This window comes from Osmerus mordax, chromosome 9 (assembly GCF_038355195.1).
Source record: "Osmerus mordax isolate fOsmMor3 chromosome 9, fOsmMor3.pri, whole genome shotgun sequence".
Classification (NCBI taxonomy): domain Eukaryota; kingdom Metazoa; phylum Chordata; class Actinopteri; order Osmeriformes; family Osmeridae; genus Osmerus; species Osmerus mordax.
The window spans coordinates 3,527,972-3,552,834 of record NC_090058.1 but is presented as its reverse complement, the minus strand read 5'-3'; the positions used below and the strand labels follow the sequence as shown (position 1 = coordinate 3,552,834).

Here is a 24,863-nt window from a genome sequence, read left to right as displayed (position 1 = left end):
TTACACCCACAACACACCAACTCTCCTACCTGTTGACCAGCTGGGCCACAGATCGGAAGCTGAGAGTCATGTTGAGGGCAGTGACGTAGCTGACGCAGGGCAGGGTCAAGTAGAACTGGAGTGCCTGCTGTCTGTGTTGACCTTTGACCTCTAGGGGCACGGATATGGCCTGACCCTTTCTACGCTCCAGCTGGCTCATCTCTATCAGCAGGCCTGCCGTCCCTTCCGGGCCGTCGCTCCAAAGCAACCTCACCCCGCTATGGACCAGCGCCGCCAGGGTGTTGTCATAGTAACGGGTTCTTTGGAACGGCCTCACTGTTTCACCTGGAGACGAGAGGTAGAGGGATAGTGTGTTGTGTGAGTAGAGAGGGGAGAGAGAGGTAGAGGGATAGTGTGTTGTGTGAGTAGAGAGGGGAGAGAGAGGTAGAGGGATAGTGTGTTGTGTGAGTAAAGAGGGGAGAGAGAGGTAGAGGGATAGTGTGTTGTGTGAGTAGAGAGGGGAGAGAGAGAGAGAGAGGTAGAGGGATAGTGTGTTGTGTGAGTAGAGAGGGGAGAGAGAGAGAGAGAGGTAGAGGGATAGTGTGTTGTGTGAGTAGAGAGGGGAGAGAGAGAGAGGTAGAGGGATAGTGTGTTGTGTGAGTAGAGAGGGGAGAGAGAGAGAGAGAGGTAGAGGGATAGTGTGTTGTGTGAGTAGAGAGGGGAGAGAGAGAGAGGGAGAGGTAGAGGGATAGTGTGTTGTGTGAGTAGAGAGGGGAGAGAGAGAGAGGTAGAGGGATAGTGTGTTGTGTGAGTAGAGAGAGGAGAGGAAGAGTCAAAGGCAGGACTGACCAGGTTTGGTGCGCTCCCTCTCCACAACAACACAGATGCGGTCGAAGAGACCCTGGAGGACGGCCATCTTCTCCACCAGCCGTTTGCGATTCGGCATGGAGGCCAGATCCGATTGGCTGAGCCTCTGCACGGCCATGCGGTTGCTGAGGATGAAGTCGCAGCCGCCCAGAGAGGCCACCTGCACGCAGGCGCCATGCCTCTGACGCAGGCAGGTGACCACATCCACACCACTACTGATGGAGCGACCGTCCACCAGGATAGAGACAGGGCCGCACGCAGCCTGGGGCTCGCCTGGGGCTGCTGCCTGTCTGACAGAAGCCTGAGCCAGGCTGACCGAGGGGGACGAGAGGCTGGTGGCCTGGAGGGCGAAAACAATATATAATTTTATAGATAACTTTATCTTATTTTTGTGATGTGATGCCACCAGGTATCTGTGGGTTTACGGCTGAATAACTACTTATATTTACCTGAGGAGGTTTCCAAGATTTCAGCAGAGACTCGGACTCCTCAAAGTCCAGCTGTTCGGAGAGAAGAGCCTGGTTCTGGAACCTTAGACGACACCTGGTGGACAGGAGAGAGGCTCCGCTAAAGAACACGCCAGAACAGCACCCTGTCACAACCACAACCACGACTTCCGGAACAACCCATTCAAAACAAAATGACGTTAGATGATTAGACGCCAATTAGACGATGATTAGACTATGATTCGACGAGTTATCTGATATGAGTGTGGTCCTGATACCTCTCCTCCTGCTGGTCCTTGGTCGGGTCAGGCCTCAGCACACTCCCAGAGTGGACCCTGCTGGAGGGGGAGAGGAGAGGAGGGGGGGGAGCTGCTGTGGAGGAGGGGAGAGGAGGAGGAGGTTTGGCTGTGGAGGAGGGCAGAGAAGAGGCCTTTGAAGCAGCCAGTCTTGCACTGAGAGACAGTGCTCTGGGAGCAGCAGGGTGACAGGAGGACGACTGTGCTGCTGTGCAGGATGAAGAGGAGGAGGAGGAGGAGGCCCGGGGCTGGGAGGGCTTCTTCACCATCCACGCCTGGCCCTGATGCACCTCCACCGTCCTGCAGAGGGCAGTAGAGTCCCTCTCAGATCGGAGATGTTCCACGCTCCTGTCCTCCTCCTCGTCCACCCCTCTCCTCTCCTTCCTGCTCCTGCGCCTCTCCTCCTCCATCTCCTCCTCACTGGAGTCCTCCGTGCGAACGATGCGGGAGCGCTTGGTTTGGACTCGGGGATCGCCCGCCAGCGCTCCGGCCCCCGCCCCTGCCCGGGCCTGTCTGATGAAGGCCCTGCGTCTGGTCGGGTACTGTCTCCTCCCCTCAACGTACGAGTCCTCAGGGATCAGCTCCACCCGCCCCAACCCTGCACCCCTCTCCTCCTCCTCCTCCACCTCCTCCTGGTCTTCATCATCGCTTCCGTGAACCACAAAGCTGTCCTCCTCGTATGACTCATCCAGCTGTGGCACCTGTGGCGAGGGAGAGAAGGTGGGAGGAGAAGAGGGGGTCTCATGTGAGGTGCGTGGGGGAGGACAGCCAGACGAATAGAACAGATGAAAGCTCTGAGGAAGCAATCGGAAGGACTAGACATTTCTCCCAAAAATGAAATGCAATTTCAGGGCTGTTGTCAGCTGAGTTCTACTCCTGTGCAGTTTGTATTAGTAGGTATGATGTATAATGGGCCCTGGATCAGGACAGTGGGAGTCCCAGTACCTGGGAGAAGATGTCCATGCGCTGCTGCTGCTGCTGCTGTCTGGAGAGCATCTTCCACCTCCCAGCCAGACCAGGACTCCTCACGGACTTCAGATACACCCCCTGCATCTCCGAGTCTGGCACAGGCAGGGGACAGCCATGTCAGTGTGTGTGAGAGCGAGAGTGTATGAGGATGTATGTATGTTTTACTGTGTGTGTGTGGGTGGATGTGTGAGTGTTTGTCTGAATTAGCATGTGTGTGTATGAGCCATTGTACCATTGAGTCCCTGTGAGAGGTGTGTGTTGTCCACAACAAAGCCCTCCAGGGAGTGGTTCTGATCATCATCATCGTCTTCATCCGAGGACACAGCCCCACCCTCCTCCTCCTCAGATAGCTCCGCCTCCTCGTCCAGGAACTGACGGCCCCCTCGTCGCACGGCATTCTGGGAGTGTGGAGGAGGAGTCAACAGAGCAGGACCCCTCAGCAACACTTGACAGGTACGGAACATTCTACACAGGTACGGAACATTCTACACAGGTACGGAACATTCTACACAGGTACGGAACATTCTACACAGGTACGGAACATTCTACACAGGTAGGAATCCACATGAAGCGATAAGGAGCCTGGTCTGACCTTGGCGGACGGCTTGTTCCCGTGGAGATGTGGGGGGCGGGGGGGTCTGTTGGGGGGGCGGAGGACCGACATATTGGTCTGGAAGTCATCGTCTGACAGAACTTCCAGCTGGGTCTCACCTGACTGGAGCACACACAACACTGTTACACACACAACGCTGTTACACACACAACGCTGTTACACACACAACACTGTTACACACACAACGCTGTTACACACACAACACTGTTACACACACAACGCTGTTACACACACAATGCTGTTACACACACAACGCTGTTACACACACAACACTGTTACACACACAACGCTGTTACACACACAACGCTGTTACACACACAACACTGTTACACACACAACACTGTTACACACACAACGCTGTTACACACACAACACTGTTACACACACAACACTGTTACACACACAACACTGTTACACACACAATGCTGTTACACACAGGTAGGACTCATGGAGCAAAGCCTAGCCAACCACGGTCTGTACGAGAGTACCTGGGCACCTTAACATGGTGTGATCAAAAAGAACTACATCTACACAATTGTTCATTCAAAACCAGTCCACATCATGAGAGTTGACACAAATAAACAGTCGACGAGTACAATGAACACTCCTGGTGTTGAATGAACACTTTGATATGTTTGTGTGAAAGCAGCTTGGAGCGGTCAGTCTTACGATGTTGATAGCGGCAGCTCTTTTCCTGGTGACCAGGAAGGGAGAGTCCATCTCCTGAAGGTGAGACTTTGACTGGAGGAGAGGCACAGCAGAGCGTTAACAACACAGAGGGCTACAGCAGCCCATCTGGGACTAATAATGCTGGGAATCAAGGACTAAATGCAAACAAGAAGACAATGAAAAGTAAAAAAAATAAAACGCAAATACTAGTAGGTACTACTTGTGGCTCTGCAGGAGGCAAGAACAGGAAAAATATACAGAACAGAAATATACTAATAAAAAAGGAATACAAAAGGAATGAAGGGCGAACAAGGGAACAGAACAAACTATCAGGGACACGGCAAGCTGCCTGTTACCATGCCAACCACGTACAGCTCAAGGTTTAACAGACACTCACCACATCCTCAGGAGACGACAGCGGGTTGGCCGGCTTGATCTGGCGACCCCGTTTACGACCAATCACCTCCTCGTCACTGTCACTGCTGCTCAGGACTGGAGACAGGTGGACACAGGAACACAATCACACACCTGAACTGCATTAGTACCTGTACTAACCAGTACTAACAGATTTATACAAAGAAATATATTTGCCAGTAATATATTTAACAAATACCTAACAGATTTAAACTCTAGGATCAAGTACCTGTGCCAACAAGTACATGCTCTCTCCCACTAGTAGAGACTGACTGACCTGTGTGTTGGAGAAGTCCCTGACACACGCTGTCCTCCATACTGTCAGACTCCTCCCTCTTCCCAGACTCCGCCCTCTCCACAGACTCCGCCCTTTCCCCGCCCTCCTGATGCTTCCGCATCAGGACAGATGATGAGGGGGCGTGGCCAGAGGGGCTGTGGGGGAGGGGCACGAGAGCTCGTCTCACTCCCAGTGACGTGATTGGAGAAGGGAGACCACCCGGCTTGGAGGTCAGAGGCGATGTCGTCGACTTCCTGTTTCCTCCAGGGCCCGCCAGCGGAGTGGACAGCCTGAACACGCCCGATCTGGGAAAGCCACCAGAAGGAGTGGAGGAGCCGGGGATCTTCTGGTCCAGCGCCTGGGAGAGGGGGTCCTCCTGGACTTCCTGCCCCAGCAGGGAGGCACTATGTGTGGAAGCAGCTGCTTCCTCCTCCCCCTCCTCTTCAGAGTCCTCCAGAGAATACCCCAGGTCAAAGTTCACGGAGAAAAAGTCCTGAGAGAGGTTGAAGCCTTCAGAGTGCTGGGCTGGGGGAGAGCTGTGGTCCAGCACGGCCAGGTCTCTTTCGGTCTCTCCTCTGTGCCATCCCTCCATTCCATCTGTCTCTCCCTTCCTTTCCTGAGCCATGGATGTGGGGGATATATTTGTAAAGTTTGGTTCGTGTGTGGGGCTTGGAATGGTCTTGGTATCTGGTGTGCGTGTGATACTATGTGATGCGTTGAGTGCGTGTGTGGGTTTCCCTGTGTGTGATCCTGTGGTCCCGTGTGTGTGTGTGGTGTTACTCATGGTGTGAAGGAGTGTTCTAGGTGTGTGTGAAGCAGGTGTGTGTGGGGCAGTTCTAGGTGTGTGTGGGGCAGTTTTAGGTGTGTGTGGGGCAGTTTTAGGTGTGTGTGTAGCAGGTGTGGCAGTTCTAGGTGTATGAGTAGCAAGTGTGTGTGGGGCAGTTCTAGGTGTGTGTGTAGCAGGTGTGTGTGGGGAGGTTCTAGGTGTGTGTGTAGCAGGTGTGTGTGTAGCAGGTGTGTGTGGGGCAGTTCTAGGTCTGTGTATAGCAGGTGTGTGTGTAGCAGGTGTGTTTGTAGCAGGTGTGTGTGGGGAGGTTCTAGGTATGTGTGTAGCAGGTGTGTGTGTAGCAGGTGTGTGTGTAGCAGGTGTGTGTGGGGCAGTTCTAGGTCTGTGTATAGCAGGTGTGTGTGTAGCAGGTGTGTTTGTAGCAGGTGTGTGTGGGGCAGTTCTAGGTGTGTGTGTAGCAGGTGTGTGTGTAGCAGGTGTGTGTGTAGCAGGTGTGTGTGGGGCAGTTCTAGGTCTGTGTATAGCAGGTGTGTGTGTAGCAGGTGTGTTTGTAGCAGGTGTGTGTGGGGCGGTTCTAGCAGGTGTAGGGATATCAGGAAGGCTCATCTCAAGGAAGACCTCGTCATCCCCAAACAGGTCCATGCTCTCATCCAGCCTGGCTGCACCCTGGTGTGGGCCAGGGGGACCGGGAGGGAGGGTCTCATCCAGCCTGGCTGCACCCTGGTGTGGGCCAGGGGGACCGGGAGGGAGGGTCTCATCCAGCCTGGCCGCACCCTGGTGTGGGCCAGGGGGACTGGGAGGGAGGGCTGTGGGGGTAGAGGGCAGGCAAGGCTCCTTGAAGTCCACAAACTCATCCATAACATCATCCATCAGGTCCATGTCCTCTTTCGTAGTGTCGTTCTTAACCTCCACATCCTCCACGTCGGCAATCCCTCCATCGTCCCTGAGGTCGTCATCTCCCTCGTCCCCAAAGACCTCGTCCCAGCTGGGGCTGAATGAAGCTATGTCCTCCCCCTCTACATGACTAGCTGGAGGTGGGGAGGGTGGATGAGGTCTCTGCGGAGGACTGGGCTTGCTCCGTCTGTGGGTGGAGGCATTTGGTAGAGGTTCTTCATGCTGGTTCTCAAAGGGATGAGCCTCAGTCATCACACCAGTAGAGGCAGGATATGGAGGAGAGGGATGGGTGGAGGCAGGAGAGTCAGACTCCAGCCAGTCCTCCTCCACCTCCAGGCAGAAGTTGACCTGAAACCCTTGGTGATCCTCAATCCCTGCTCCGGATGGTGAAGGTGGTTGGGGTTGGGACCGGGAGCTTGTGGTGGTGGAGGTGGGAACTGGCTCATGTACAGGACTCTTAAGGTCAGATGTCAGAGGGGAAGTTGTCCCTGTGATGCTGGTGGGGCTAGAGGTGGTGTCGAGAGAGGTGTGAGCTTGGGCGAAGAATGAACTGTCGAGGGCAAAGTTCAAAGGAGGCGGTGACCTGGACAGAAGTTCAGCTACGTTGGAGAGAATGGCCCTCAGACTCTCGGTTTTGTGTCTGATGTGTAGGGGTTTGGATGAGGCAGCAGAACTCCTCGTAGGAACATAAAACAAGCCCTCTAATTCAGAGTCCTCTTCTGTGTCACGTTCTTCCCTCTCAGTATCGGTGTTCAGGTGGGATAAACCCTCCACTTTCCCCAGAGCTGGGGATTGGCCCTCTGAGCTGCCAGTCTTTTCCGTAACCATGACAAAGTCATCTTCTCTATTTGTGATTGGCCAGTGGCCCCCTGTGCCCGGGTGATCTGTGGCGTCTGGGTCCGGTTCATCTTGGTCTCTGTGGGATATGACGGTCCATGGTGAGACAACAGACGCCCTTCCTCTGGAAGCCCTCTCCTGCTCTCCCTCGAGGCCGTCCAAATTTGTGGAGGAGGAACCCTGTCGCTGGCTCGAGGTGAAGGCGGAGGTCTTGGAGGAGGTCTTGGAGGAGGTCTTGGAGGAGGGCTTGGAGGAGGGCTTGGAGGAGGTCTTGGAAGAGGTCTTGGAGGAGGTCATGGTGGAAGTCTTGGAGAAGGTCATGGTGTTCCTCTGTCTTCTGTCTTTCGTGGTCCTGTTGGTGTCTTCACTCAGGCCCGCCACATCAGCCTGGACCAGGTGGGTCAGCAGCTGCTGTTCATACCTGCACTCGCCCTGCAGCAGACAAGATGGACAGGTCAACCAGCCAGTCAACAGGCTGGAGTAGATCGAAACACTCTTAACTGTCAATCATTTACATTTAGTCATTTAGCAGATGCTCTTATCCAGAGTGACTTACAGTAAGTACAGGGACATTCTCCCTGAGGCAAGTAGGGTGAAGTGCCTTGCCCAAGGACACAACGTAATTTTGCACGGCCGGGAATCGAACCAACAACCTTCTGATTAATAGCCCGACTCCCTAACCGCTCAGCCACCTGACCCCCAATCAGTGGGGATAGTATGAGTTTTGTTTTGCTTGAGAGGAGGGGAGAGGAGAGGCAGTCTCAACACAGACTCCATTCTCGTCCTCTCCCCCCCCCCCTGCTCTACCCTGCTAACACAACCCCTGACTTGCTTGCAGTGGAGCAGCGTGACTGGTGGGCGACCAGAGATGAAAGGAGGGGTGCGAGAGAATTAGACCGAGCGTGAATGTGTTACGGGGTCTGTTTGTGAGGGTTTGGCCTGAGGGGGTAGGGACCATGATGTTGGACTAATGGTCTTATGACAAGATGGGGAAGGGAGGGGGGTAATTTGGTTGAAATTCATCACGTGTAACAGGTATTGTTCTGCTGTACAGCTCTTGTTTTAGGAGGCATCCGTTTGAGGCAGGTGAGAGACAGGTGACGGGCTGGAGGGTGGGACGGAGGGACGGAGCAGAGAGATGAGCACAGCACTGAGCCCACTGTGGGCTGTCACTACCGGGTCAGTGAGGTTGACCGAGGTGATAGCTGGGCCCGGCTTGGCAGAGCTGCTAGCCTGCCGGTCTGCTCCACTGAACAGCACACCGGATTACAGTCCAGATGTGGTGGGCTGGTTATGTGGACATCCTGTGCATCTCACCTCCATTGAGGTTGTTCTCAACAGGGAGTCTGCCATGGGTACAGGAAGGGAACATGAGATGTTGTAAACACACACCAAAATCAACTGAGCACTGTTTTGTACTCATGCATGGTTCCGAAAGAGCACAATCTGAGTTTTGAATCGTCTCCAATCCGGACTTCAAACTAGGTTTGAAGGTCACGGTTAAGTCTGAAATTGTTGTGCAAAATAAATCTTAATACAATTAGTGTGTGTGGAGAGAATTAGACAAGCCTCACAAACAGAGCATTGTTCTGGAAGCCATGCCCCTTGACTTCGATTGAATATGTATCTGGTTGTTTACGACGAGACTTATTTAGAAACACAAACACAAGCTCAACGAAAAGGCAAATCACCTTTCCTTATCTCCGTTGTTTCCACTCCGCGGGGCTCGATGGAAAAACAAACAGCTGACTGGAGTACGTGGCAATTGCGAGGTGTGAAACCCAAATGTGTGAAATGTAAATGTTCTACCCGCACATGCTGAGGAGCATATGTTTCTAAACATGTCTGAGATGTTATGGGCAGAGAAGAGGAGGAGGCAGAGGCAGAGGGGAGTATTTTCTCAGTAAAATGTATCTCTGATCTCTGCAGGACAAACAATTAATCACCAGATCAGCTGCATTTAATCATTAGATTGGTCACGTAGACTAAAATAAACTAGGGCATGATAGCAGGCAGTGATGTAGGCTGGATGACAGAAGGGGAGAGGAGGAGAGAGGAGAATCTAGGGAAGTATAAACTAATCCCTCACTCCAGCCTGCTGAACTGAATATGAAATATGTAAAGCAAGCAAACGCAGTTTGTTTTGTGTGGACAAGCTGTTATCCATCAGACAGGAAAATACAAACAGCCTAACGTAAACACAACAGTGTCCACATCAGTATTCTGTCATCTCCTCTCTACCCTGTCATCTCCTCTCCTCTCCTTCCTTGTTCTCTCTTCCCTAGCCACTCCCCTCTCTTCTGTTCTCCGCTCCCCTTTCCCTCTCCCTTCCTCTCCTCTCCTCCCCTCTACCTCCTCCCTTTCCTCTTCTCTCCTCTCCTCTACCTCCCCCTCTCCTCCCCTCTACCTCCTCCCTTTCCTCTTCTCTCTTCTACCTCCTCCCTTTCCTCTCCTCTCCTCTCCTCCTCTCCTCCCCTCCCCAGTTCCCTCTCCTCTCCCTCTCCTCTCCCTCTCCCTCTCCCTCTCCTCTCCTCTCCCCTCCTCTCCATGTTTAACTAGGTCATGGCCTACATGCAGCTTCTGGGCTTATATAACGCTTCTCAGAAATGTTACATAACAAGGGAATATCATGTCTGGTTGCTTCTCTCCCTGCCTGCCTCTATCTGCTTCTCAGCCTGCCTCTCTCTGCCTGCCTCCTTCTCTCTGCAACCCTCTATTCTTCTGCCTCCTGACTGCCTCTTCCAGCCTGCCTCTATAACTGCTTCTCTCTGTCTAACCTCTGCCTCCCTGACTTTGCCTCTCTGTGCTAAATTAGGGGTAACAGGGAAGAGGATTCGTTTCAGATGAAAACAGTTAGTGCCTAATGAAAAACCTTTTTGCCGTCACACTGTCGAGGGTCTGCTCTCTCTCCCTCTCTCCCTCTCTCCTCCCTCCCTCTCTACCTCCTCCCTCTCTCCCTCTCTCCCTCTCTACCTCCTCCCTCTCTCCTCCCTCCCTCTCTACCTCCTCCCTCTCTACCTCCTCCCTCTCTCCTCCCTCCCTCTCTACCTCCTCCCTCTCTACCTCCTCCCTCTCTACCTCCTCCCTCTCTCCCTCTCTCCCTCCTCCCTCTCTCCCTCTCTCCTCCCTCCCTCTCTACCTCCTCCCTCTCTCCCTCTCTGCCTCCTCCCTCTCTCCCTCCTCCCTCTCTCCCTCCTCCCTCTCTCCCTCCCACTACCCCTCTCCTATACTTTGTTAAAGGTGACAATGGCAAGAAGTGAGGCCTCCAGTATTGAGGTCAGTCCATAAACAATGGCTGGCTAACGTTATCCACGCAGAGAGTGAGGGTGCCAATGTGTGTGTGTGTTTGTGTTAAACACAGATAAATAGGGTAAGTTCCTTTTGGAAAAAAATAATTAACACCGCTGTAAAGAAAATGTAATTTGTGCGACGCTGGATCAAAGTCTAAAACAGAGTTCTAAATGCTGCTAACTTTTCAATTTTTTTACAGAAAAGCAGTCCGTCAATTGTGCATTCATGGCAGGGCCCTTTCAGAACACGTTTCACTTGGAAACAAGGTACACAGCCTATAACACAGACGCACACATGAACGAGCACACACAGAAACGCTTGCAAATGGATATGTGTCTGAGAGGATGATGAGAGCAGATAGCCAGCTGTCAGCCAGGCTGCTCGGAGCAGCGGGGGCCGACACCCTGGATGCTGCAGCCCACCTGTGGAGGAGGGAAACCATGTGAAGAGCTGCTGCACGGAGCAGAGAACAGTTAGGAATAGATACGGCAGCAGACGCCATGTCCTTAAATCAGCATGTGTTTGAACCAGAGGAGATGATCAGATCCAGACCGCTCCAGACTGTCTCCTCGTTGGACGACAGTAACCTCACTCTCTCTCTGTCTCATTAGACGACAGTAACCTGTGTGGCTCTCTCTGTCTCATTAGACAACAGTAACCTGTCTCTCTCTCTAGTAAGACTGTAGTCAGCAACTTGTCTCTAATTAGACAGCAATAACCTGTCTCTCTCTCTCTGTAATCAGACTGTAGTCACTAAAATGCCTTTCTCTCTAATTAGATTCAATTCAGTAGCCTGTCTCAAATTAGATCACAGTGACCTGTATCCCACACAATGGACCACTGGATAAATGGTTTGTTTTCCCAGCTTGACACACACACACACACACACAAACATACAACCTTAATTCTGTTTTCACAGTTGGATCCTGTCATGGACATACACACATCTGGTGAATGTTGCTGGACAGCACAGTATAATATATCCCTGGAGGGTTACAGCCACCGTTGTCAACAACAACAACACCAAAGTCTTGATGGTGCAACACCACCTTCCATCTACCTCCCATTATCATGCTGAAACACCACCTTCCATCTACCTCCCATTATCATTCTGAAACACCACCTTCCATCTACCTCCCATTATCATTCTGAAACACCACCTTCCATCTACCTCCCATTATCATTCTGAAACACCACCTTCCATCTACCTCCCATTATCATTCTGAAACACCACCTTCCATCTACCTCACATTATCATTCTGAAACACCACCTTCCATCTACCTCCCATTATCATGCTGAAACACCACCTTTCATCTACCTCCCATTATCATGCTGAAACAACACCTTCCATCTACCTCACTTTATCATTCTGAAACACCACCTTTCATCTACCTCACTTTATCATTCTGAAACACCACCTTTCATCTGCCTCACATTATCATTCTGAAACACCAAAAGCACTCGAGCAGTGTCTCGGTTAGAGAGAGGGTTGTGTTAAAATGCTAATCAGCTGATGGATTTGGCTGCCTCAGCACACGTTGCTATTCTGGGCTGCTGTCTCCATGAGCTGCTGGAAGATGGTGGAGTAATTACTTGATCTGTCACAACATGTATAATTGGATTATTACTACGGATACTATCACAACACACAAAGCACATTAATTAAATCTCTGATCTGGACCAGTGGTCAATAACAGCACATAACTAAATTCCACTTTCCCTACGTGCAGTGTGATTGATTCCTCTCCAGCTCTCTGTAGTAGGGTGTGTGTTTCTGTATCCTTGTACTTCCACACCTTACAGACTGTGTTCCTGTAACCAGGACAGGTTAGCCTGTGACTTCCACACCTGACCGACTGTGTTCCTGTAACCAGGACCGGTTAGCCTGTGACTTCCACACCTGACCGACTGTGTTCCTGTAACCAGGACAGGTTAGCCTGTGACTTCCACACCTTACAGACTGTGTTCCTGTAACCAGGACAGGTTAGCCTGTGACTTACACACCTGACCGACTGTGTTCCTGTAACCAGGACAGGTTAGCCTGTGACTTCCACACCTGACCGACTGTGTTCCTGTAACCAGGACAGGTTCAGGAAGGCCCCTGAAGCAGCCGGAGATATGACGAAAGTTGTGAGTGTAAAAGTCACTTGACAACAAGTTAAAATCCTTTCAAACGGACAGATTAATTTACAGCTACTGTACACGTTGTTAATAATGACGTGTAATTCATCCGTACACGACAGCACTATAATATAGTGGTAAAGAATAGTACTTTAAGTATATAAAACAAAGAATAATGAACTCACTATGGACAAAGAATTACGCTACTACAACAAACAGCATAAACAGACTTGGTCGAGCCCTGTCTGACCCCTGACCCCAGCCTGACCCCAGCCTGACCCCTCACCTCGTCGTCCTGTCGCAGGCTGTCTGTCAGCTCCATGATGCTGGTGAAGTGGAGGCAGCGGGCTGAGTGCTCCACTGTGTGGGTGGGGAGGGGGCGGTTCTGCCAGTGCCTCCACTCCCACAGTGACAGGATCCTGGCCCCTGGAGCCACTGGAGGGGGCGTGTCCCCGGGTAGGGACAGGAAGTGAGATGGCCTGAGTGTGGGCGGGGCCTCATTCTCATCCAGCTTCATGGTCGACGCCCATAGGGAGTACTCAGACGTGGTGAGGTAGCCATCTTTCTTTCCAGTCGCTGGGTAGGTCACTGTAACACACATACACACCAGACTGTAAAGGTTTTGGTGAGGGTTCAAACAGTTTCCAAGGGCAACTTCCCAGATGGATAGGTGTAACAAACCATCTGGCAAGTCAGGTTAGGTGGACAATGTCTCCTACCTAGGTTGTGTGAATGGATGACATCTCCTACCTAGGTTGTGAGGATGGACGACATCTCCTACCTAGGTTGTGAGGATGAATGACATCTCCTACCTAGGTTGTGAGGATGGATGACGTCTACCTAGGTTGTGAGGATGGATGACCACTCCTACATAGGTTGTGAGGATGGATGACCACTCCTACCTAGGTTGTGAGGATGGATGACATCTCCTACCTAAGTTGTGAGGATGGATGACATCTCCTACCTAAGTTGTGAGGATGGACGACATCTCCTACATAGGTTGTGAGGACGGATGACATCTCCTACCTAGGTTGTGAGGACGGATGACATCTCCTACCTAGGTTGTGAGGATGGATGATATCTCCTACCTAGGTTGTGAGGATGGATGACATCTCCTACCTAAGTTGTGAGGATGGATGATATCTCCTACCTAAGTTGTGAGGTTGGATGACATCTCCTACCTAAGTTGTGAGGTTGGATGACATCTCCTACCTAAGTTGTGAGGATGGATGACATCTCCTACCTAGGTTGTGAGGATGGATGACATCTCCTACCTAGGTTGTGAGGATGGATGACATCTCCTACCTAAGTTGTGAGGATGGATGACATCTCCTACCTAGGTTGTGAGGATGGATGACATCTCCTACCTAAGTTGTGAGGATGGATGACATCTCCTACCTAAGTTGTGAGGACGGATGACATCTCCTACCTAGGTTGTGAGGATGGATGACATCTCCTACCTAGGTTGTGAGGATGGATGACATCTCCTACCTAGGTTGTGAGGATGGATGACATCTCCTACCTAAGTTGTGAGGATGGATGATATCTCCTACCTAGGTTGTGAGGATGGATGACATCTCCTACCTAGGTTGTGAGGATGGACGAGGGAATCTTGTCCCTCTTCGTGAGACCGGCGTCTGCGGGATGACTTCCGGCCGGCCTCCCCGTGGTCAAACTGTCCGCAGCTGATGTGCATCTTGTGCAGGGTGGGCTGGACTCCCGGGGGCAGCATGCGGGGGCTGTTGGTGAACATGTGGAGGCTGTTCCTGTTCCCCAGAATGGACTTGTGAAGACTCCGCTTGTTGGACTGGCTCTGATTGTACGTCTGGAAGAGGAAAAGAGAGAGAGATGCCACAGACAAGATGGTGAGATGTGAGAACTTGACAGCGGTCACTTAGTGTTGGGTGTGGTGAGGAAGACCCCTACGAGAGATCGTCCTCACATTCGCCTCTCTCCTCCTCCTCCTCCCCTTGCCCTCCCCCTTTTCCCTTCCTTGAGGGTTTAGGTTGGTTTAAGTGCAGTTCTACGGGTGTATGTGAAGCCCTCTGTGACATTACTTGTGAAAAGGGCTATACTAACACACTTGATTTGACTTGATTCCTTCTTTCTCTACTCTTATTATTTTCCTTCTCTTCCCTCACCCACTCCCTCCCTCACTCCCTCACCCCCTCCCTCACCCCCTCCCTCTCTCACCCCCTCCCTCCCTCTCCCCCTCCCTCCCTCACCCCCTCCCTCCTTCACCCACTCCCTCACCCTCTCCCTCTCTCTCCCTCCCCCATCCTCACCCGTTCCTCTCTGCCCTCTGACAGGATCACCACGATCCTGCCCTGGCGCTTGCGTCCTGTGCGACCCATTCTCTGGACCAATCGGATCGGGCTCTTCTGAGCGTCGAAGCAGATGATGAGGTCGACCTCTCCGATGTCCAGCCCCTCCTCCCCTACACAAGTGGACACCAGAGTGTTGAAGCCCCCCTCACGGAAACGCCGCACCACCTGAGCAGAGGAGAGAGGGGGAGCTTGAACACTGGGAACTACACACATAATATAACTCTCTTAAACACTGAGAACTGCACACATAATGTAACTCTCTTAAACACTGAGAACTGCACACATAATATAACCCTCTTTTACACTGGAAACTTCACACATAATATAACTCTCTCTCAAACTCTGGGAACTGGACAATTAATAAAACTATCTAAAGTTGGGATTTGACTTTCATTGATAAGCCATTAAACCCTTGTTCGCAAGGTAACCTTTAAAGTCCCAGGCAAACAAACGCTGGTGAGTTAGTCAGAAGCTAATGTTAAAGCTTTTCACCCGGCAACACAGTGACATCATGCTCTCATTGGCCCAGAGCAATTTTTAGCTGTACTCGAGACATCACACCAGCAATACTTGTGTATTATTTAACATACAAGCTTTTACACAGCAAGGAGGGACCTAGTTTGGTTTGCACCAATCTTGCCTTATCTGCAGTACATTATAGAAGTGACATGGGTAGAACAGTGATGTCATACAGTTATAAATACATACATCATATGTGAGTATGACAGAAAGAAGTTCCTACTTCCAGCTGTTCCTTCTGGGTGAACCCTTTGACCTTCCCTGCAGAGGCCTGGCCCATGAAGGTCATGACCCTGATGACGTGCTGGTGTCGGTTCAACATGGCGGCAATCTCCTGCACGCTCTCGCGGAACGACGAGAAGATCATCACACGAGTGCTCACTTCCTGCTGCCTGCTGGCAGAGCCGAGGTCTGGACCAATCAGAGGAGGATAATATCAGCTCATTCAACTCAAAATACCGATTTCCTGCCTCAATGGTGGGTAAAAAGGCAACACATTGTATAACTGACCCTTGTAAGCATCACATAAGTGATCCCTGTTACGATGCTGCATCTGGATCATTTAGATGTGGATCTTAGTCGAGTTGGGCACAGTGATAGTAAACACATTATTTGAAGCGTAGTACCTGAATGTGAGTTTTCAGCCCAGGTTTTGAAGTGTTGCAGAACTACCTCCTCCAGCTTCAGAAGCTTCGGGTGGCTGTAGATAAACTGCTCCCCTGGACCTGGGACACAGAGAAGGAGAAGAATGCATGATGCACAAAAACAACTAAGATTTCTGGGTACTAACCTGACATGAATATTCATAGGGAAAACATTTTTGATTAACATTGGAGAACACAATACTCTCACATACAGAGCTTTCGAAAAAGCAACAAAAAAAAACACATTGCGTTCTTGAACACAGCCCAGTAAAGATAGGGGCATCGTGCGGAGTGACATGGGTACCTGCAGACTTGAGGAACATGTTCTCCATCTCCTTATAGAGGTCCACGAAGGTCGGGTTCCTCTGGAGTTCATTCCTGGCCCGGGACATCTCTACCATCGCACGCGGAACCAAGACACACGGAAAAAAGAACAGAACAGAACACGATGGAACACAGCAGCGGAACACAATCAGAAGGAGCACCCAACGTTAGCGTCTACCAGGCGGAGACAACATGCATCCAGGTGACGGCGTAGGTGTAGCGGGAGTCTCCTACCCCTTGTGCCGTCCATGATGCCCTGGACGTAAACGTAGAGCGAGCGCAGGCCCATGGCCATCAGCAGCTCGTAGCCGTGGTACAGGCTGATGCACAGGGCAAAGTCTCCCTCCAGCGCCCCCTGTTGGCCCCCCTGTCACCAGCAGGACAGCAGAGCTGGATTAGCTCGAAACCAGGATAAGCTTAGCTTCACTAGCCAGACGGAGATGTAGTAGACTACAAAGAGCTTTACCGATGATGTCATATTATGTGACAGGTCTAGGCTATAAGCTTGGTCTAGCCTGACTTAGCTGAGCTTGACATTACCTCATTTTGCAAGCAGATTACTTTATCACGTCAGTCACAACATGACAATGTTTACATTTTTTTCCGCCCTTAGTATGGGGGTCATCCAGTGGAAATCAGTTCTGTGGTGGCGCCATGTTTTGTGGTTGCATGGGGATGTGTTGTAGCACGACCAGGCTGGTGTGGTGGGCGACTGCGTACCCTGACGTGGGATGGAGGGTTCCTGCGGAACTGCTCTCTGGCCAGGATGAGCTGGTACTTGGTCAGGGAACGCAGATCCCTGGAGGACAGGACCCTGGTCTGGATCAGCCTGGACGTAAACCTCTCCAGGACCTTCGCAGGCCAGGACCACAGCGGAAAAGAGAGGGAGGCAGACATAAATGAGAGAGAAAGAAAAAGCGAGCGAGAGGAGGAAAGTGTGTGTGTGAGAGAGAGAGAGAGAGAGAGAGAGAGAGAGAGAGAGAGAGAGAGAGAGAGAGAGAGAGAGAGAGAGAGAGAGAGAGCAAGAGCAACTGAGAGAGAGAGAAAGAGGAGACTGTACTATAATGACACACAAAATTACCTAACAACTGTCTTTTTCCATTTACTGCGGTTTCTGGAGTAGCAAAGGAAAATTCACACAACAGACAGGCAGAATGTATCTATATGTATTCTTCCTCACAGCAGGAAATGTAAGTGTACAGCCGAATGAAAGAAACATTGGGCTTCCAATTGTTCTGATCGAGACCTACTGCTCCAGAAAAAATACATTTTAACGAATACCTGAATTTTTTTGTCATTTAGTCATTTAGCAGACGCTCTTATCCAGAGCGACAATTCTCTGGTTTCTTCAGTCAAACATTTTGCTTTTACAAATTTGACACAGGATGAAAAGGGTCTTTCGTAAGCATGTTTCTCAACGACTATCCTACTGAACCCATGTGGCCTCGTTCTCCGTAACGAAGCAGCCTAGTTTGTCGAGAACTTTACACGTAACCAAAGCATGTTATGCTTGTTTAGATAATTCTGTTGAAATTCAGTCTGACTGTTCATCTTATACAGTTAGGTCCATAAGTATTTGGACATTGACACAATTTTCATCATTTTGGCTCTGTATACCACCACAATGGATTTGAAATGAAACAATCAAGATGTGCTTTAAGTGCAGACTTTCAGCTTTAATTTCAGGGTATTTACATCCAAATCAGGTGAACGGTGTAGGAATTACAACACATTTTATATGTGCCCCCCCCCCTTTTTAAGGAACCAAAAGTAATTGGACAAACTAACATAATCATAAATCTAATTGTCACTTTTAATACTTGGTTGCAAATCCTTTGCAGTCAATGACAGCCTGAAGTCTGGAACCCATAGACATCACCAGACGCTGGGTTTCGTCCCTTGGGGCATTTTCCCTTCAGTTTTGTCTTTAGCAAGTGAAATGCATGCTCAATTGGATTTAGGTCAGGTGATTGACTTGGCCATTGCAGAACATTCCACTTCTTTGCCTTAAAAAACTCTTTGGTATACAGAGCCAAAATGATGAGAAAGATGATGAAAATTGTGTCAATGTCCAAATACTTATGGACCTAACTGTACGTGGAAGTAGGTTGCAATCTAGGTGGCAACATCTGCTCGTGGAAGAGAAAGTAAGAAGGTAATTACTGTTATCTACAAAAAGGACGATCAATATCAGTGTGCTGTTATCTTATAGAGGCTTAGGGAGCCAGGTAAGCAGAGAACCTGAATGTAATAGGCCTGGCTCAGCTAAAGCCTAGCCCTTGTGCCCCATCAGAACCATCGGGTCAGGGTGAAATAACAGACCCTGAGTCCATCTCGTAACAAAGTTATATCATCAGGTCCAACACACGGCACACAATGTCCTCCATGTCAAAGATCGGCTCCTCAGATTGCGGTCTGTCAGCGGTCCATGATGGATTGTTGTTTTTATTGAGACAATAAATTTGGTGAACCACTTATTTTTTCTTTGCCATTTGAAACAAATGTCACACACGCCACAACAGAACACAGACAATAGCTAGTGCCCAAAGGTGACATGTCTGCTACCATCAGTAACAAAGCCACATCACGACAGGAGGAGAGCAGTAAAACAGCAGACTACGTCCTACTTTGAGGTATCATTAGAGAGCGGTACGTGTCTCATTTCGCCTGGGGCATGGATTATGCGTGGGTCACAAATATGCCTTCCTACAAATCATTACATAAAAGGATGAAAGAGAAAGAATCAAATAAGATCTAACCCCATGCCACCTTGTACCACTCCCACCCAGTAAGGCCCATTTTAGGTGCTGACAAATCGCACGCAAGCTGGTAGCAGCATGTAGCCTGTCCAAGGACCCTGTGTAAGGCCAGGATGGTCTCCTACCACGACCTGATGAACTCATCCAGGTTGACATTTTCCCTTTTTCAAAAAGGAGAGTTCAAGGAAGCACCACTCAGCCGAGAGAGTAAGGTTTCAGGCGGGCTCTCTAAAGAACATACCGGCATGGCCTTACACCTACGAGAATGTTCTAATTTCCATGCACAATACCATGTGATGCAGTGAGTAGTTGAAAGAACATCTTCCTGCTCTGATAAAATCCGCTGTGGCTTCCAAAGGAAACCATGAACTGTCTGAACCCATCTGGCTGAGTCAGACTGTCCACTTTCAAATTTGTTCACCGATGACACACGCATGCGCCCACACACACAAGCTAAAGGCTACAGACAGAATAGAAGCCTCGTGTTAATGTTTCTCTTATCTAATTATCTTTTTTGAGTTGCTCTTATTTTATTATCTTTTTCTTTGTTGCAGTGGTAAGTCACTGAGAACAGACTATGGTTATTCATGTTGTTGAGATACACTCCTTGTCATTTGCTGAAATAAACTTCACATCCTGATAGCAGACAAAGTCTAAAAGTATTATAAAAAAGTTAAAAATTATAAATCAGATATCTGTGGGTGTAGCAGGACTGTAATAAACAAGACCAATCATTTACTTCGGATCAAACTTAATGATTGGACGCCATTTGGACCGAATGAAATGGTTGGACGGGCTACTTGTCTGTCTACCTACCTACCTTCCGCCAGTAGTAAGGCAACGCAGCGCGTTCATGGAGGGAGTGGCTTTGAACGGAGGGGGTGGGATATTTAGGTTTGAATCCTTTCGATCTCAAGCCAAAGTGGCTTGCAAAAGTTACCGACACTGCCTTTAAGCACAACAAGCAACCGAACGCTACGCACGTTGGTAGAAGTGGAGCATCATCAACATCACGCATCAAAACACACCAGTAAACCTTATGTCATTTCATGATTAAGATGAGGACAACACCAAAATAACCCCCCAAAAAAGTCTTCATGTCCTCTACCCATTATTTCTCTTGAATCGAGTGATGAATTGCCTGTGAACGATTCTATTATATTTTGTATTTGCCACAATCCTACACTGTTATGGTTACGCTGAACACTGGACTGTCTCGGTCCTCAGCAGAGCTTGGAGGGAGCCAACAGAGCTACAGGAGCCAGGTGTCCCCAAGGGCCCACAGCAGGGAAGCCACAACACCTGGTACCTGTCAGATTAACCAATGGGATTACAGGAAACCAATTGGTTTCTAATCATCCTATAGCCAGAGTGGAGAGAGAGAATGAGGTGAGGAAAAGAGCAAGGCGGGGAACGAGAAAGAAAGAGACGGGGGAGAGAGAGAGACAGAGACAGAGAGAGAGACAGAGAGAGAGACAGAGAGAGAGACAGAGAGAGAGAGAAGTAGAGGTTTTTCCTGCATCGAGAAAATGTTGGCGCGCGCCAAAGCCGTTTTCCCGAGCGCTAGTGACAAATCCCGAGCGCCAAAGGCAAAAAAAAAATCAGCGATGAAGAAAAGAAAGAACAAAAAGCTGTGTTCATCACGCGTGCAATGCATGTCAGCGAATATGTTCTCAATAGTATGTTTCAAGTAGGCTACAGCCGAACCCTCATTCTGTTTTGATCAATAGTAATCGAGTTGATAAGCTTGTCTTGTCTGATCAATACGCAACTGTGAGGTGTGCGAATGGACAGAGCGGCCAGAACTGTCGTTCCGCTGCGAGGGCCAGCCCGACGTGCACGAATACACCTGTACAAATGCAAATGAAATTGGCACTCAGAATGCTGACAAAAGTTTGATTTACGATTTCAAACGCAGTCTCCATTAGTATTCTTAACCTGGAATGATAATATATAGTGCAGTGTTTCCTCTATGGCTACATTTCTGCCGCCACGGTATCAGAAATCAGGCTGTACAAAATGTTTGGCCGTCTATCAGCAGTGATTGTTAGAGTGCATGTCGGAGGGGGGGGTGGGGGGGGGGGGAGATGCAAAACACCTGGGAATAAATACATTGATTAGAAAAAAGAAAGAAAAAAAAAGAATATATATATACATTTTTTAGAGAGGTAGACAGAGAGACGGAGAGAGAGAGAGGTAGACAGAGAGAGACAAAGACACACAGAGAGACAGTAAGGCAGAGACAGATTCCATCTCCAGGGTTCTCTTCACACATCAAGAGCAACGCCCACGGAGGGGTTACAGACTGCCCTCTGTGGGACAGACAGACAGAGATCTGATTGGACGAGGCAGAGCTTGGGCGACGCGGAGAACCAATCCGACAGACAGTTGTCTGGGAAGCTATTAATAACGGAAGACGCAGAATGCTTACCCACAATTCTGCACCCAATGGACGCACAACCTGTGAGCCATGAACTGATGCTCAACACTGACATCGTTAACTCAAGGCAAAGCTAACAGGAGAAAGGTATCAATATGGACTCAGCCACAGATGAAGGTTGTTTCCAATCATTTCTCCTTGATTAGTGTGCTACAACTCAAGTACATCAGACAACACTATCATCCCTTTCACAGTCAATCAAGACACTACCTCTGTGTTCCAACAACGTCCTCCTCACGTGACAACATGTTAACTCTCCCGAATCCCATGTGGGCAAGGAGCCACGACATACAGGCCAACAGATGGGCCTATCAGTGCCCTGCCTGCACCCTCATGCACGGATGGAATGCACAGTGTTACATAATCTGTTCCTCTGTCTGTACGTGTTTAATGGAGACTGCAGCATGGTGGGAACCGCCTGCATCACAGCCGTGATGAAAATCCCTACATCCTTATCCGCGCACTCAGGGAGTCATTTGCATGACACAAAAGCACACGTACGTAGTCTGAGCCCTCATCTCTCTTGTCCAGTGCAGTGATTGGTGGTCATAGTAATGGTTGTCTTCGATTCATAACTTCGTTAAAGAAGTGTAAAAGTCCTTTATTTGTAAAATTTATATATATATAAATAATTAATTAATTAAAAAATAACAGGCGCCGTGTACCCCAACGCACTGATCTCCAGTTCACTTGAGGCAACACAACTGAACAGTTGAACATTCGTTTGATGCCCTGTTCGTTTGTGTATGTGTTATACAAATCGAATATTGTTTGTAATACACGTGAAAGCCGTTGGGGAGTAATAATTGTGCTCGTTAGCGCAAGCGTGTGGCTTCTGTAAATACTGGGGATCGAACTCCAAGCTCTTTATCCACGGACTGGGAAGGGCGGGACCAATGTGAAGAGCTTAGCCTATTGTATCACGTGGTTTCCCTTCGCCTCTTATAAACATCTAAGTTCACCAGTCCACAAAAAGCGTCGCGTACTCACGGACAGATCGAGGACAGTGTTACCTTATAGCCTACCAAAAGACCAATATTTAAGGCAACTTAAATAGCGTGTCTGTTAAGACCAGATATATTCTGCAAAGACAGTAGAATGGCTGCATGCAAGCGTCCCGATCAGCGCTCTAACTGATAGCCTAGGCTATGAACACAAAGTTTTCTTAAAACGGATATTACCCGTCAGAAAATTGCAAAGTGTCTCAACTCTGACAAGATACACTGTCAACTCTGACAAAATACACTGATATTTAAACACAATATCGTAGAGGTCTTGGAGTAGACCCAGTATTAGCCGACCTATTCCGCAGAGCTGAGCTGCAAGTATTCAGGGATACGAGAATGGACCCTGGTGGTTGTCGTATGAGCAGTGGAGGTGGAGGCGACGGGCCTGATTTTGGACCCCAACATGGGATGATAACACTAGAAGACCTCGAATCTTTTTCGGAAGACCAGCTGTCAGATTCGAGCAATGGGAAAATGGAGGGAGAGGGGGAGACTATGGACGACGATAACCAACTGCTGCGTTATTGGCAGGACGTAGCGCGAGGACACCAAGTGGAGGTTCCTACAGGTAAACTGTGTCAGGGTGAAAGTACACACTATACTGTTAGGAATATAACTGAATACGTTGTGATGTGACACAGGCTGTGGGCAGAGTACAGTAGAAACAAAACCCACGGAGGGGTTACAGACTGCCCTCTGTGGGACAGACAGACAGAGATCTGATTGGACGAGGCAGAGCTTGGGCGACGCGGAGAACCAATCCGACAGACAGTTGTCTGGGAAGCTATTAATAACGGAAGACGCAGAATGCTTACCCACAATTCTGCACCCAATGGACGCACAACCTGTGAGCCATGAACTGATGCTCAACACTGACATCGTTAACTCAAGGCAAAGCTAACAGGAGAAAGGTATCAATATGGACTCAGCCACAGATGAAGGTTGTTTCCAATCATTTCTCCTTGATTAGTGTGCTACAACTCAAGTACATCAGACAACACTATCATCCCTTTCACAGTCAATCAAGACACTACCTCTGTGTTCCAACAACGTCCTCCTCACGTGACAACATGTTAACTCTCCCGAATCCCATGTGGGCAAGGAGCCACGACATACAGGCCAACAGATGGGCCTATCAGTGCCCTGCCTGCACCCTCATGCACGGATGGAATGCACAGTGTTACATAATCTGTTCCTCTGTCTGTACGTGTTTAATGGAGACTGCAGCATGGTGGGAACCGCCTGCATCACAGCCGTGATGAAAATCCCTACATCCTTATCCGCGCACTCAGGGAGTCATTTGCATGACACAAAAGCACACGTACGTAGTCTGAGCCCTCATCTCTCTTGTCCAGTGCAGTGATTGGTGGTCATAGTAATGGTTGTCTTCGATTCATAACTTCGTTAAAGAAGTGTAAAAGTCCTTTATTTGTAAAATTTATATATATATAAATAATTAATTAATTAAAAAATAACAGGCGCCGTGTACCCCAACGCACTGATCTCCAGTTCACTTGAGGCAACACAACTGAACAGTTGAACATTCGTTTGATGCCCTGTTCGTTTGTGTATGTGTTATACAAATCGAATATTGTTTGTAATACACGTGAAAGCCGTTGGGGAGTAATAATTGTGCTCGTTAGCGCAAGCGTGTGGCTTCTGTAAATACTGGGGATCGAACTCCAAGCTCTTTATCCACGGACTGGGAAGGGCGGGACCAATGTGAAGAGCTTAGCCTATTGTATCACGTGGTTTCCCTTCGCCTCTTATAAACATCTAAGTTCACCAGTCCACAAAAAGCGTCGCGTACTCACGGACAGATCGAGGACAGTGTTACCTTATAGCCTACCAAAAGACCAATATTTAAGGCAACTTAAATAGCGTGTCTGTTAAGACCAGATATATTCTGCAAAGACAGTAGAATGGCTGCATGCAAGCGTCCCGATCAGCGCTCTAACTGATAGCCTAGGCTATGAACACAAAGTTTTCTTAAAACGGATATTACCCGTCAGAAAATTGCAAAGTGTCTCAACTCTGACAAGATACACTGTCAACTCTGACAAAATACACTGATATTTAAACACAATATCGTAGAGGTCTTGGAGTAGACCCAGTATTAGCCGACCTATTCCGCAGAGCTGAGCTGCAAGTATTCAGGGATACGAGAATGGACCCTGGTGGTTGTCGTATGAGCAGTGGAGGTGGAGGCGACGGGCCTGATTTTGGACCCCAACATGGGATGATAACACTAGAAGACCTCGAATCTTTTTCGGAAGACCAGCTGTCAGATTCGAGCAATGGGAAAATGGAGGGAGAGGGGGAGACTATGGACGACGATAACCAACTGCTGCGTTATTGGCAGGACGTAGCGCGAGGACACCA

General features: G+C 49.3%; 1 protein-coding gene across 1 annotated transcript in view; it reads right to left on the bottom strand.

Moving 5' to 3' along the window:
* Positions 1 to 24,863, bottom strand: part of fancm (FA complementation group M) — a 39,347-nt gene that overhangs the window by 865 nt on the left and 13,619 nt on the right. The window contains exons 5-23 of the mRNA XM_067243253.1: positions 16,996 to 17,127; positions 16,510 to 16,642; positions 16,256 to 16,345; positions 15,934 to 16,032; positions 15,531 to 15,718; positions 14,747 to 14,953; positions 14,037 to 14,286; positions 12,748 to 13,037; positions 5,640 to 7,480; positions 4,531 to 5,366; positions 4,237 to 4,331; positions 3,840 to 3,911; positions 3,150 to 3,272; positions 2,790 to 2,955; positions 2,534 to 2,649; positions 1,571 to 2,289; positions 1,296 to 1,389; positions 829 to 1,186; positions 30 to 324 (exon numbers count right to left, since the gene is read on the bottom strand). Of these exons, the coding sequence (XP_067099354.1) occupies positions 30 to 324; positions 829 to 1,186; positions 1,296 to 1,389; positions 1,571 to 2,289; positions 2,534 to 2,649; positions 2,790 to 2,955; positions 3,150 to 3,272; positions 3,840 to 3,911; positions 4,237 to 4,331; positions 4,531 to 5,366; positions 5,640 to 7,480; positions 12,748 to 13,037; positions 14,037 to 14,286; positions 14,747 to 14,953; positions 15,531 to 15,718; positions 15,934 to 16,032; positions 16,256 to 16,345; positions 16,510 to 16,642; positions 16,996 to 17,127 (6,104 nt within the window). The remainder of the gene's footprint in view (positions 1 to 29; positions 325 to 828; positions 1,187 to 1,295; positions 1,390 to 1,570; positions 2,290 to 2,533; positions 2,650 to 2,789; positions 2,956 to 3,149; positions 3,273 to 3,839; positions 3,912 to 4,236; positions 4,332 to 4,530; positions 5,367 to 5,639; positions 7,481 to 12,747; positions 13,038 to 14,036; positions 14,287 to 14,746; positions 14,954 to 15,530; positions 15,719 to 15,933; positions 16,033 to 16,255; positions 16,346 to 16,509; positions 16,643 to 16,995; positions 17,128 to 24,863) is intronic.